The 14159-nt window shown below is 36.1% G+C and overlaps 1 protein-coding gene across 8 annotated transcripts in view; it reads right to left on the bottom strand.

The window, feature by feature from the left end:
• The window catches only part of LOC113256632 (contactin-4), an 877814-nt gene that overhangs the window by 278695 nt on the left and 584960 nt on the right, over positions 1–14159 (bottom strand). For all 8 annotated transcript variants that reach the window (XM_057311891.1, XM_057311888.1, XM_044385021.3 and 5 more), the window contains one exon: positions 6082–6257. In XM_057311891.1, the coding sequence (XP_057167874.1) occupies positions 6082–6257 (176 nt within the window). The remainder of the gene's footprint in view (positions 1–6081; positions 6258–14159) is intronic.

The following is a 14159-nucleotide window of genomic DNA, read 5'->3' as shown; positions in this document are numbered from 1 at the left end:
CAGAAAAATAAATAAATGCTATTATTTTTATTTTAAAAAGATAGGAAAGGGAGGGAAAGAGAAGGACAGGGAAGAGAAGAGAGAAAGAAAAGTAGAGAAGCAGTTACTATATAGCTTCTCAAGCAAGGAAATATTCTGGGACTTTGCATATGCTGTATAATTTAATCTTCATAACAACCCTAAGAGGTAACTATGGTTATCCTCACAATGTTGATGAGAAGTCTGAATTTTAGAAACCTTATGGACACCGAAAGTGAAATAGAACAATGAACAGCATCCCATTCCACCTAAACTTAGGCAATATAGTACCTCAGCTTCTCAAACCCACATAATCAATTTAAAAAAATCGTTATTTGACTATTTTCTAAGTTTATAAGCGTGTATTATAATTTACTTTGAAAAATAAATGTCCATATGTCTGAGAAAAAATTGCCCTGCTGAATTACCATGCACAATGATTTTCAAACAGATTTAACTTGGGATACTTGTCTGGGGAAGTGGGCGGCTAGGCTGATGAGGCTGTAGCACTTCGTTCTGCACAGACAAAGCCTCTTAAAATATCCCCACCATTAAGCAGTGGAAATAATAAACTGAAATTCCCTCCACTTCTGGCCTTATCTTCTGATTCAGCTGCCTATGTAAGAATTAAAGATCACTCAACTTGCTCTTCCCCTTGGATGTAAGGGAGAGTAAAGCAAAGCTATTCCTAAAATATTGACGGAAGCTAAGTATACTCTGAGGCCAAGTTTTCAGGAGTTGGGTGGCATGTTTGATCCATTCCATACATGAATTATTTTTTATTCGACTAAGGCCTCCTGCCCCAACATATACCCTTATCTGCGATAAGATGTCAACTGTCTTCCTCATAACTTCAGGGTGGAAATGCACCCAATCCAAAGCACTCCCAAAGGATCATCAGAAAGTCTGAACTCAGTGATTCAATCATGACCAAAATATGGCCCCATGACTTTAACATCCACTCTTATTTAACAACTATTATTGCAAGTTCACTAAGGGCTGGGTACTTGGTAGACTCTGGTAAAATAATTTTTTTTTAAATTTTATTTATTTGAGAGAGAGAGTGCAGGTGCACATGAGTTGGGGGGGGACAGTGGGGGAGGGAGAGGGAGAGAGGATTCCAAGCAGACACCTGATACGGGGCTTGACCCCACAACCCTGACATCATGACCTGGGCTGAAATCAAGAGTCCGACATTTAACTGACTGAACACACAGGTGCCCCAACCCTGGTAAATTAATCAATGAGATTTTGTGGCCCTAGATATAACAGAAGGAGTAAATGGTAGAAGGGATATTGGTAGTCTGTGACAGCAAGAAAAATGAATGCTAATGGCTTAATATTGCAGGGGGACTGAAAAACAAAATGTGATCAAAACTGCATTACAATGTATGCTTATGAAAATGTCCACATCTCATCAAGAGTGACTTAAATTATGCTATGCCTTTTTAATAAGGATTTCTGTCCTAACAATATTGAAGGAAAAAATGGGGGGGAGGAGTAAGATCTCAAAGGAATCATTTCCATTAAAGAGATTTTTTGCTTATGTGAATTAATTCATTCTTAGAAAATGCTTAATACAAGAGATTATCAAATTCTGCTTAGAAAGCAGCATTAAAAGATTTAAAAATCATCCATAAACAATGTCTACCTTATAAGATTGTCCTATAGATAAATTTATGTAAAGTATAAAAATGAGAGTTGAAGCCATGCCATGTTAGATAAAGATGAAGGAATGATTTCTTATCAATCAAGGTGAGTCTAAAGCAGAGGTGAGCAAGGGTGCACTGAACTAGGAGCGGAGGCTGGTTTTCCTTGGCTGTCACTTATTCACTGTGTAAATAACCATGAGTAATTCAGTTACTCTAATCTTAATTTTCATTTTTAAAATGATACAGTCCAGGAATCTTTTCAGGTCTGTTTCAGCCATAAAATCATATGATTAAAAATGAAGAAGTATTTTCACTTGCATATTATAGTGCAGTAAGTATGCTCAAAAGACAACATTTTATCCCCTCGCTGATTATGAAAATGTTTGGGGTAAAATGTTCATAACAGCATTGTCCACAATGGCTAAATTGTGGAAGGAGCCGAGGTGCCCTTCAACAGATGACTGGATTAAGAAGATGTGGTCAATATATACAATGGAATATTACTCAGCCATCAGAAAGAACGATTACCCAACATTTGCAGCAACATGGACGGGACTGGAGGAGACTATGCTAAGTGAAATAAGTCAAACAGAGAAAGACAATTATCATATGGTTTCACTCATTTACGGAACATAAGAAATAGCAGGAAGATCTGTAGGAGAAGAAAGGGAAGAATGAAGGGGGGTAAACAGAAGGGGGAATGAACCACGAGAGACTGTGGACTCTGGGAAACAAACTGAGGGCTTCAGAGGGGAGGGGGCTAGGGGACTGGGATAGGCCGGTAATGGGTATTAAGGAGGGCACATATTGCATGGTGCACTGGGTGTTATACGCAAACAATGAATCATGGAACACTACGTCAAAAACTAAGGATGTACTGTATGGTGACTAACATAACAGAATAAAAATTATTATAAAAAAAGAAAATGTTTGGGGTGAAAGCAATTAGTCAGTAACATTCAGAGGATGTCACTGTCATGCTTCACCTTACGTCACTGAAGAAAAGTATTTTATTCTAAACAATTAAAATTGGTTTTTGAATAAAGGCAACATCTTTTTAAAAATTTTATTTTAAAGGATAGAAAAAAAGTCTAGAAACTGAAGAGTGAAGATCAACACGCTGGATTCTAGAAAATGACTAGAATATAAAGGGTATGGGTTTATAAAAATACATCATCCCCCAAATAATTTTATACATATATATGTTCTTTGTTGTGTCACTAAAGAGGACATGAATTAAAGAATTCCTTTATTCATACATATAAAGTGTTCTAGACTTTGCAGATACAAGGATGGAAAAGATAGTTTCAGTTCTCTTAGAACTTAGATTCTATCATAGCGATTAAATAATGAGAGAAAATAAATATGCAAAATCATGCTAGGTTGTATTAAGTCCTAATGAATGAAAGAGAGGATACTTCTATGTACAAGTAGAGGGCTGGAAGAGATAAGCAGAAGAAAAGAACAGAAATGATAGGAATTACTTCTTAGGTTAGACAGGGTGATGTGAAAACTTTCTCTTAGGAGCTCATACTTAAATTGAGAAGGAAGGATCATGAAAAGTGAGCATGTGAAGGATCATGAGAAAAGCATGTAATGCAGAGGGAATGAAAGTATCAAGGCTTGAGTGCAAAAGATAGATCCTCATTTTCAAGAAATTAAAATGAGACCATGGTAATGAATTTGAGATTTATTCTAAGTGCAGTAGAACGCATAAAACAGCAAAGTGGAATGATCTCATTTACATGTTTAAAAGATTAATCTGCCTGCTCTATGATAAATGGTTAAAGGAGATGTAGAGAAGATGCATACAGACCAGGTAGGAGGGGTGCTGAAAAAAAATACACCTTGATTTTACCAAGGCATTTGGCAAAGATTCTCACTACTTTAAGAATACATAGGAGAATCTGGGGTTCGATTACAGTATTTTTCGGAAAATTTGTAGCTAATTGAACAAGAATATGCAAAGAATATTGATTTAAAAGTTCAATCTCATCTCGTCTCAGTGGAAGTTCTGTATTGGCATGCTGCCCTGTCCTGGCCAACATGTTGTATCAATTATTTGAATGTACACATGCTTATCAAATTTCTGCTGACATTAAAGTAGGAGGACAATCAATATGTCAGATTAAAAAAAAAAGATTTAAAACGATTTCAACCGTGAGGGAACAAGGGTCACCACTCAGAAGGTGAATTTAATAGGGGTAAATATAATATTCTGAATTAAGGTTAATAAAATAACATGGTTGGGTAGCTTGAGATTAATAGACATTCATAAAAAATCAATCCTCAGATTTTACAGGACTGTATGTTCAAAATAAGGTTATGATATGGGACTGAGACTTTAAAAAAAGATGAATATCAATGTCAGCTGCATTCACTGTAAAAGAAGTTCACATTGTGGGCTACTGCTGTTCCCACTGTCCTCTGCAAAGGTCAAGGCACTTACATAGAATTGGATACATTCCAATATGGTCACAATTTTAATAGATACATTTACATAAATGGGTGTGTCATGAAGAAGATGGTTATAGATTAAGTACTCAGAGAAGACAACAATTATGAAACAAGGGACATGATCATGTTTTCACATATCTGAAGCCTAACCAGAATCCTACAGTAAGCATTGGGAGTTAGAGTGATGGAAATTTAGATATTTAGCTCAATTTTAAGAAAGAGCTGTTGGGTTTGTTTTTGTACTTTTGAAAAAGTAGAGCAGTCTACCATGGATCAGGATGCTTTGTGATGAATAGGTGAGCTCTCTGTTTTTATAACTTTTGAGGCTGAACAACTATCAGCCACGGATTCTTAAGGTGGCAGGATGCCTATATTACCCATGAAGTGGGACAAGCAAGGTGGACTCCAAACACTGGTCCTCAGGCCAACTCAGCCACAAAATGAGTGGTAGAGCTTTTCCCTAGGCTAAAATAATGTAATTAAGTAACCACCCTCAAATACGATATTCTGTCTTTTGTATAGTTTTGTTAGTAGAAATGCCTGGACAAAAGGATAGTTTTAAGAGTTGGTAATTTGCTTTTTAAATGTCATAAATTAGAGAGACAAGGTTGGTAATGCTATGTCAACTTTTATTTTTTTGTTGTTACTATTGCTATCTTAAAAATTTTCCTATACTATGAAATCCAAAAATCAAAGTAGTCTCACCGACTGCAGAGATCTCCCTACTCTGAGAATCAAAGATTCTACGATTATTTTTCAAAAGGAATCTAACAAAATTCACTTGTCATTCCTAAAAAAATAAGTATAGGTATCAGACTTGCCTTAGACCAAGAGAAACAGTTTGGATCATTAGCACTCAATTGGAAATATTATCCTTCTATTATTCTGCACACCTAAGAATATTTGGAAGATTCACACAAAAAAGGAGATATTCACAAACAAAATAACTTGGAATCCTATATATATACCTAATACTCAGAAACTTCATTTCTCAACTAGTAAAAATGCCACCTGATGGCAATAATAGATTAAGCACTGGATATTAGATACATTTGATGTTGAGTTCCCAGAGAGGATTTTGTTAATGAGAATATTCTACAGTGTTACTGCCAACAGACTTTGTAATTATGAAACCTTTGACATTAATGCACTGCTGTATGAGCTGGGATTTTACACAAGGAAATATATAATCATATGCAAATACATAAACCCTTAAAAATGTAGCTGAACATCAACTCTCAAAGGCATCTATACTCAAATGTGTACTCACTGCTCTTGCCTGTGGATTTTATTTTCAACTTGCTATTTCGAAATTCTACTTTCTTTGATTTGCTCATGAACTTCTATTAGATGATGGTCTTAAGAGATGGGAATTTATTTTTTTAAATGTTCTAAACTGGAAATACGAAAGGTATAATGTAGATGTTAACACTTTGTCTCTACTTTTTGTTGTTATTGTAGTGGTTTTAAAAATTTTCCTAATCTATAAAATAAGAAAAAAACTGGAGGATTATAGGATTAATAGACTACCAACGTTTTTTGCAACTCTGAGCTTTATGGTTAAATGCTTCTCAAATTGACTGTTACTGGCAGTTCAATTGCTTGCTTATACACACTCTATAAGGTGTGTGTGTGTCTATGTGTGTAATTTCTTGTGTATGTAAATTTATTTGGGTATAAATGTGAGTGCATGTGAATTTATATATGTGTAGTGAGTCCCATAACAAGCTATCATATAATCAAACTGTCTTCAGCCTTATAAAAGCAGAATACACCTTTCCACTTAGATTTACAATTTATCTTATAAACAAGATATTTCCCAAATATGAGAAAAAAAGGTAAAGATCATATAACAAATTAAAATCTATTTGGTTTTTAAAAAGAAACTGTTTTAAAGGCTTAATGGTACAAAAACTCAAAGTAACATTTGCAGCATGAGGTAATTGCTACTTACAGGCAAACTGAAGCTTTGCTTCTCTGCTAACAACTGTTCCAAATGAGTTTGTTGCTATGCACTGGTACGTTCCAGCATCTTGGGTTTTATTGGGGTTATTGATCAACAAGCTGCCTTCAACAACACTGTAGCGGAAATCCACACCAATGTCAACATCTGTTCCATTTAATTTCCACCTATAGTATAGAAATGCCAGGAGATAAAGCCTTGTGATATTAATCAATATTTCTGAATCACTAAAATACATAAAAACTATAAATAGCCGGAAATATCATCTGTGACTTTTTAAACCATGGTTAAAAAAAAGAAGTAGAAATGCTCTACCCAGCAATGGTGACAACTTAAGTGCTATGGAAAGAGCATGTCTTTTACAGTAAACAATGATATTAAAATTTTAACACCTCCTTTTGTGGCTAATCTGATACTACACACACTTCACTTTTTTTTCCCCTTTAAATCCCCATAGCATCTTGTACAACTTTCTTCAAACAGAGCTTCTCAGCAAAAGTCCTTTTTCTAGTTTGTAGTTAATCTTTTTTTTTCCTCCTAGTTTGTAGTTATTCTTTAAATGGGTCTATACAGATGACAGAATACACCACTTTCAGGTAGATTGCTGAGTATTTGATGAAATTGCAGCAGAGTTGCTTTGATTTGGTTCTTAATGTGACTGAAATGGCTGATGCAAAGCAGAGGAACTCTATTGATCTAGAGCTCTCTTAGGGACCAAACTAGTCCTAACCATGGATCACTTTGAAGATCTTCTTAGCCAATGGCACTCAAACATCAATCAACCATCCCAGTAAACTGCAGATCAGGTCATTAGGTAACAGAGGCAAAGAGAGTTTTGTTGTTCTTCTGTTTGTTTACGTGAATCATCTATTGTATCTGACTCTAGTGTTTGGCCCTATAAATAAATTTTACTGGGACTCGCATATTTAAACAGCAAAGCTTTACTAACAAGATCTACTTCTTTTTCTTTTCTTTTGCAGCCAATAACATCCCCCAAAGAGCTTATTTTAACCAAATTACCTTCCTTTGAATACTTAGGAACTTTGGAGCTAATACAATTCAATGGCTATGTATCCTTTTTTTTCCTCCCCTTCCCTCCCAAATTCTACGCAAACATCATAGTTGAAACTTCTGAAATACCAACAGTCTCACAGTGGTATTCACTTTGGGAGACTAAAAAATAAGGAAACACTAAAGAACAAAGGAAACTGATAAGAAACAATAACAGGACTAAAGAATGAGAGACTTGCATTTTCATCTTCTTCAATCAGTAAAAAACAAATGAAAGTCATTTAAAATGTATATGTGTACATGCATGCTCATTGTGTATCCTCTCATAATATTCTGGAGTAGTATGGCTAGTATGTACGGTGTAAAAGTATTTAAATGAAAAAATGCAATCCAGTTTGTTTCAAGATTTTGGGTATTTGGTATCCACAAAAGCAGAAGTTTAAGGATGATCCTTTCCTTTCTGTCAAGATCTCTCTCACACTTCAAGGTCAATTTTAAATCATACCCCTTCTAATGAAGTCTTCTTCAATAGTCCTAGTCAAAATTAATCAAAGTCTTCCACAATCTCCTACAGGATTCTCTCTGCTCTATTACGCAGGAATTCTGCCTTCACTGTAGATAATTTGCCTAGATCACTTTTGTACTGTCCCTTAAGCAATCTAGACCTTGACACTTTCCTTGTGCTCAATAATGGCCTGTGGAACTTGACTGAATAGTTTACTTTTCTGCTGTATATTTTAGCTTTGAGCATGGTGCTGTATGTTTGTTTACATCTATGTCTTTGATACGTAAAAATTTTGAAACATGAGGGGGCAGTAAAGGTAGGTCAAAGTCGCAAAATGGGACATAGCTCTTTATGTGTTTGTTTATAAGAAGATGGGTATTAGAAACAAACATTGTTTTTAAGCTTGACAGTAATTCTCTCTGTGTTCTGACACAGACATGAAAGCAATAAGCAATAGAAAGAGAAAGCTGGGTTATATTTTACCAGGTCTACATGCACATGAATCTTGAGAAATGAATGCCTGCCCTAGACATTTTTTTTTTTTTTGAGTCAGCTGATCACGTCTTGGCTATAACTCTCACTTCAAATGATAGTCGAGCAATTTAATATGACAAATCTAAGAACTCAAAGAGGAAATTGCAATATAATGTGAGTTGCAAGCAGAATGTGGAATTTAGAAATGGACCATGTGAGCCTTTTTAGAAAAGTGGTAGTGGGGATAATGAGAACACCTCTGTAGGTTTGTCTACACTAGTCATCCCAACCTAAATGCTCTGCAGAAAGTCCTTTAATCTACTTTATTGCCTGCTTTTACATACAAATAGCAAAGGAAAAGGGATTATTTAGAAAATAAAGTGCTTGCTGTGAAATGCAGTTGAGACTAGATTACAAAACACTATACCCAGTTTTATTGCAATGCAGTCAATGTTCATTCCCACTGAATGTGGATTGCACTAAATTCCTTATCTTAGTCCATACTGGAACACTCTTGAAAAATCACAGTTTATTTTCAATGTTTGAATAATCTTTTAAGTACTAGTAATAGAGACAACGCCCATGTGGAACAAAAAGAGATTTTTCCTAGGGTCAGGACAAATTAGTGAGTCTCATAAGCTGATTTCTTTCTTTCTTCCTTTCTTCTTTCTTTCTTTCTTTCTTTCTTTCTTTCTTTCTTTCTTTCTTTCTTTCTTTCTTTCAAGATTTTATTTATTTGACAGAGAGAGAGGGAACACAAGCAGGGGAGAGGGAGAGGGAGAGGGCGAAGCAGGCTTCCCACCGAGCAGGGCTCCCGACATGGGGCTCGATTCCAGGACCTTGGGATCATGACCTGAGCCGAAGGCAGCCGCTTAATGATTGAGCCACCCAGGCGCCCCTCATAAGCTGATTTCTGAATCACTTGGGGGAACCATAACTCAACTCTTCCCAGAGAGTCATGTTGTGTCCAAGTAAACACTTACTATGAAGTTCTGGGAGGTACAATTTTCCAGACTTTGCTGGGAAGCTAGCTATGGAATTTGTTGTAATAAAACCCTCTTTCTTCGTTCACAGTCTCAAGTTTGGCATGGAAGAAGGGGCAAGACCTTTGTGACTTGGAATTTGTTGTTTATAAACTAAGTTGAACACAAACCTCACAGCAAAGGCACTTCAGCCAAGTACCTGAACGTCCCTCCTGTCTGGAAAGGGAAGCTGAGGGCAGTAAGTAATGTCACAAGTCCTTAAGAAACTTTAATACAAGGAAAGTTGGCAAAAGTCAACACTTCTTAAATTTTTCTGGGTCTGGGTCAATCCTTTCAAAGTTGAGGGGCAGGAAACAATGAAAAGAGAAGGCTCAGTTGAGGGAATAAACACAAAGAAGAGAGGTCAGTTCTGGTTTGAGGAAAAACCTAAGGCTGAAAATCCCCATGGAGAGTTCACCTTGAATTTTTCCTACTTGTTTGTCCCGCTCAAAGTCAGCCTGAGCACTGAAAAAGTGTAGCCAGACAGATGTTTGAAAATACCTGATTTCTCCATTCTGTTCCTTGCTCTTTCCTTCAACAAGAGGGAGTTTTTAGCTCCCAGGTAGCAACTGGCTATTATGTTACAGAGAAACTGCCAAAGGTATAAAGGAAAACACAGTAGACGGCAACAATTGTTGGTGCATTTGATTAAAAGTTTTCTTCTCAGCTTTTCCTGGCGATCTTTAAAAACATAATAGGTTTCTGTTCCACTGCTTGTTTTAAATAACAAAGCAGGCTCCTGGATCTTGAAACACAATGTTACAAAAGCAATGTTAATTAAAGGTCACAGTTTGGGGGAAAAAGGAAGCAGCAACTTGCCAAATTCTGCTGCAAAATTTGTTTTCATTTATGGCTAACATCTGAACTTACACTTGGCTCTGTACTAAAAAATAGGCCCATTTAACTCATCATTTATGTATGTAGAAACCTTTGCCTCTTGCATTTATTTTTTACTATATAACATATCTTATAGTATCTGATTTAACCTTGAATTCAACATATTCTAGGGAGAATAAATGCACATTCTGGTTTGCCCAGGACAGTGCTGGTTTTACACCTGCTGTCCTAGAATAATTATTAACTGTGGCCTTTTACTCTCAGAACTATCCTGGTTTGCATGATAAATTATATATCCATTAGAGAGGTTTTTTTTTTCTTTCTTTCAGTAATGCACTTCTGTTGGCAAAATATCCATATAGCAAAACGTCATTTGCTCTCTGTATTCAGTTAAATATCTCCTTTTCTATGAAACTTTCCCTGTTCTTTCCCTTGCATCCTGAAGTAGACTTCCATCTAGGATGCCCTAGAACTTGGACATCCTTTACAGCACTGACAGCACAATACTTGCAGCAAAGCGCTGCAGCTACCTTCACCACTTCCAGGCAGTGCTCCAAAAAGCACACTACTTGAACATGCAGTTTATTAATCTTTGCATACTGAAAACCTAGGGTGGTGTCCGGTAATACAGTGATTTAATACAGTAGCTTAAAATAGTGGTTTAAATACCTTTCCCGGACCATATATTTTTCAGAATTCTAATCCATACCCTAATTCAAAGGAGAGCTGCTATGGTGGACACTTGGGTAGAAGCTCTACAATTACTCCCCCCAGGAAATTACTGAGTCAGTTCTATGCACCTAGAATTCAGTTTGAAAAACACTGGGTGGTGTAATAATGATGATACAGTTGAAGGATGAATGAATGAATGAATGGGCACATAAATTATATTCTAAAATAATTTCTACTACACTATCATCCTTTAACTTGTATAAGATGCCCTTTGCCTTCTGCCAATTTGCAAACTAAATATCTCAGTTCATATCCCACTTCTGTGGCTCCTTACTGATCCAACCACTTCCTCCCCTAAACTATGACATATGTTCTCTATTATTTTGTTTTTTACAGACTTTTATATGTTGATTATTACCTTAAAGTTTTCTCATGAAATGTGAATAGAGGCAAAATCATATTTATAAGATATATGAAGTCACGTCGCTGTGTGGCCCAACAAACATTTATTCACCAAACATTTACTTTTTTATCTTTCTGTGAATTTCACTCTTTCCTTTGAAGTCCCAAGACCCCTACCCTGCCCTTCTCCTTAGTTCAGAATGACATATATACCTCTTTTTTGCCTGTCTGGAATTTCATGTCTGTGTAGATTCCTCATACATACAAATTTAAATTTTCTTCTATTAATCTGCTTCGTGAAAATTTAATTCTTAGTCCAGCTAGAAGAATCTCGGATAGAAGAAAATTCCATCCTCCCCAACATTATAAAGAATCACAAGACAATAAATATCTGAGTCTAAGAAAATAAATATTACTTTTAAAGTCTCCATTTCCATTTTGATTCTAATGACTCCCTTCTCAACGGTTAATTATAATCTCTAATTTTGCCTTGCTCTTTCCCCTGATTTTATGATTTTTATCAAGTATGTTGGTCTCCTTAAACAACTGCTCCATCTTACCTGCTTTTGAACTTTATAAATATGGAATTATACTATTCTTTTGTGACTTGCTTTGTTTGCTGAAAATTATGTTCCTGTGATTCATCATGCTGCAGCTGTAATTCATCATTTTCACTACTGCGTGGGGTTACCTTGTATGAACATACCAGGTTATACTTATTTATATTATGTTGAATTTAGTTTTCTAAATTTCTGCTAATCCGGTAGGCTTGCAAGAATGTGTCCTTTTAGTTTTAATTTGTGTATTTCTGCTCTATTTAATGGATATGTGATATTCCTTTTCTTAGAAGTACCTAATCAAGTCTTTTGTAATGTTTCTACTAGGCTACTAAAAAAAGTTTTTTTACTTTTTTTTTTTTTACTTTTTATTTATTTATTCGACAGAGATAGAGACAGCCAGCGAGAGAGGGAACACAAGCAGGGGGAGTGGGAGAGGAAGAAGCAGGCTCATAGTGGAGGAGCCTGATGTGGGGCTCGATCCCATAACGCCGGGATCACGCTCTGAGCTGAAGGCAGATGCTTAACCGCTGTGCCACCGAGGCGCCCCAGTTTTTTTACTTTTTGATTTGTGGGGATTTAAAAATATTTTTGGATATTATTTCTTTGCCAATGACATGTATTAAAAATATCCTCTCCCAGTTGGAAGCTTGAAATTTTACTCATCTCAGTATTTCTGTTGAACAGAAGTTCTTAACATTAATGAAGTTAAATATTTTCTTTTATGACTTGTGCTTTTTCTGTCATATTTGAGAAATATTTCCTTCCCTCCAAAGTCATAGATATGTATGCTATCTTCTTTTTAAAAGCGTATATGTCCCCTGTAGGTCTTATAATCACCTGAAATCGGTCTTTGTGTATGTGGTCAGGTAGGGGTCAAAGTTGATTTCACTTTTTTTAACCATGTGTATAAATCCATTGTGCAGTATATCTTTCTTAAATTTATTTCTATTATTGTCATGACTTTTAATTTTTATCTCCACAAGACAGTGGAGAAATTATTATTTTTATTGTTTAGTGTAACTGCAAATGATTTTAATGTGGAAATATTAGCCTTTGCCACTTGCGTTACTATCATTTTTTCTTCTATCTCAGATATTCTACCTGGTATCATCTTTATTTTGTTTCAATTATAATTGAAAGATATATCTTTTAGATATATCTTTTAGAATTTTCTTTAGTGAGTATGTCTGCTGAAGTGAAACTTTATTTTTTTTTTAAAGACTTTATTTATTCATCTGAAAGAGAGTGAGAGAGAGAAGGAGCAGGGGGAAGGAGAAGCAGGCTCCCTGCTGAGAAGGGAGCCCCACACGGGCTTGATCTCAGGATCCTGGCAAGAGCCCGATGTGGGACTCGATCCCAGGACCCTGGGATCACAACCAAAGCCAAAGGCAGACACTTAACTGACTGAGCCACCCAGGTGCACTTGCTGGAGTCAAACTTTAGTTTCTGAATGCCTGAGAACACATTTATTTTGTTCTCCTTTTTTTTTTTTAAAGATTTTATTTATTTATTTGACAGAGATAGAGACAGCCAGCGAGAGAGGGAACACAAGCAGGGGGAGTGGGAGAGGAAGAAGCAGGCTCTTAGCGGAGGAGCCTGATGTGGGGCTCGATCCCATAACGCCAGGATCACGCCCTTAGCTGAAGGCAGATGCTTAACCACTGTGCCACCCAGGCGACCCTATTCTCCTTTTAAAAAATATTTCTGCTATATAGAAATTTAACAGTTAATCTCTCTCAGCATATCAAAGATTCTTTCTTCCATTCTGATTTTTTGTAACTATTGAGAAGTCAGTTGCTGGTCTGCCATCTATTTGAGGGTTATCTGTTTTATAAGCCTGACTATCTTTATGATTGTATCTTCAACTTGGATGTTCTGCTGTTTCACTACAATAATTTAGATGAGGCTTTATTTTTATTTGTACTCCTTGAAACTCATTTGGCTACCTAAATATATAGGTTGGAATTTTATTTTTTTTTTAAGATTTTATTTTTAGGTACTCTGTATGTAGACCCAACATGGGGCTGGAACTCATGACCCAAAGATAAAATGTTGAGTGTTCTCCCTTGCCTTTCCTTACGGAACCTTGATTAAACATATATAAACATTTTCTATTAATCTCTTTTTTTTTTGGCTTTTCCTTTCTCTCTCTCTCTCTGTCTCTCTCTCTCCCTTTACTTCTCTTTATCCATTTCTGATGCCTTTGGATGATTCCTTCAGATATACCTTGCAATTTACTAATTCTCTTTTCAGCTGTGTCTCATTTTCTATTAAAACCACTTAGTACCAAAGATTGAAATAGGCAATTACTTTAGCTTTACAGTTCTTTGGGGAGGCAAGCTTATTTCTTGTTACAGGCACTGTAAGTACATAGCCTTTGGTCCCAGGTCTATTCTAGGAGGTATTCTCATGTGAGACTCTGCTCTTGGTTGACCCTAGGCTAGATCCAAAGCTCTAGTTCACATAGTTCATCCAGGTGAAAACTGCTTTTAGGGGTCAGTTTTCTTCTCTGGGTTCCAAACCCACTTATTTTTTGACTTCTGAGTACTTCTTACTTTGATACCAGTTTGTTGATGCATGTGTTAA

The sequence above is a fragment of the Ursus arctos genome, unplaced genomic scaffold, assembly GCF_023065955.2.
Source record: "Ursus arctos isolate Adak ecotype North America unplaced genomic scaffold, UrsArc2.0 scaffold_14, whole genome shotgun sequence".
NCBI lineage: Eukaryota > Metazoa > Chordata > Mammalia > Carnivora > Ursidae > Ursus > Ursus arctos.
Note: the sequence above shows the minus strand (reverse complement) of the source record. Positions and strands in the feature narration are given on the sequence as shown.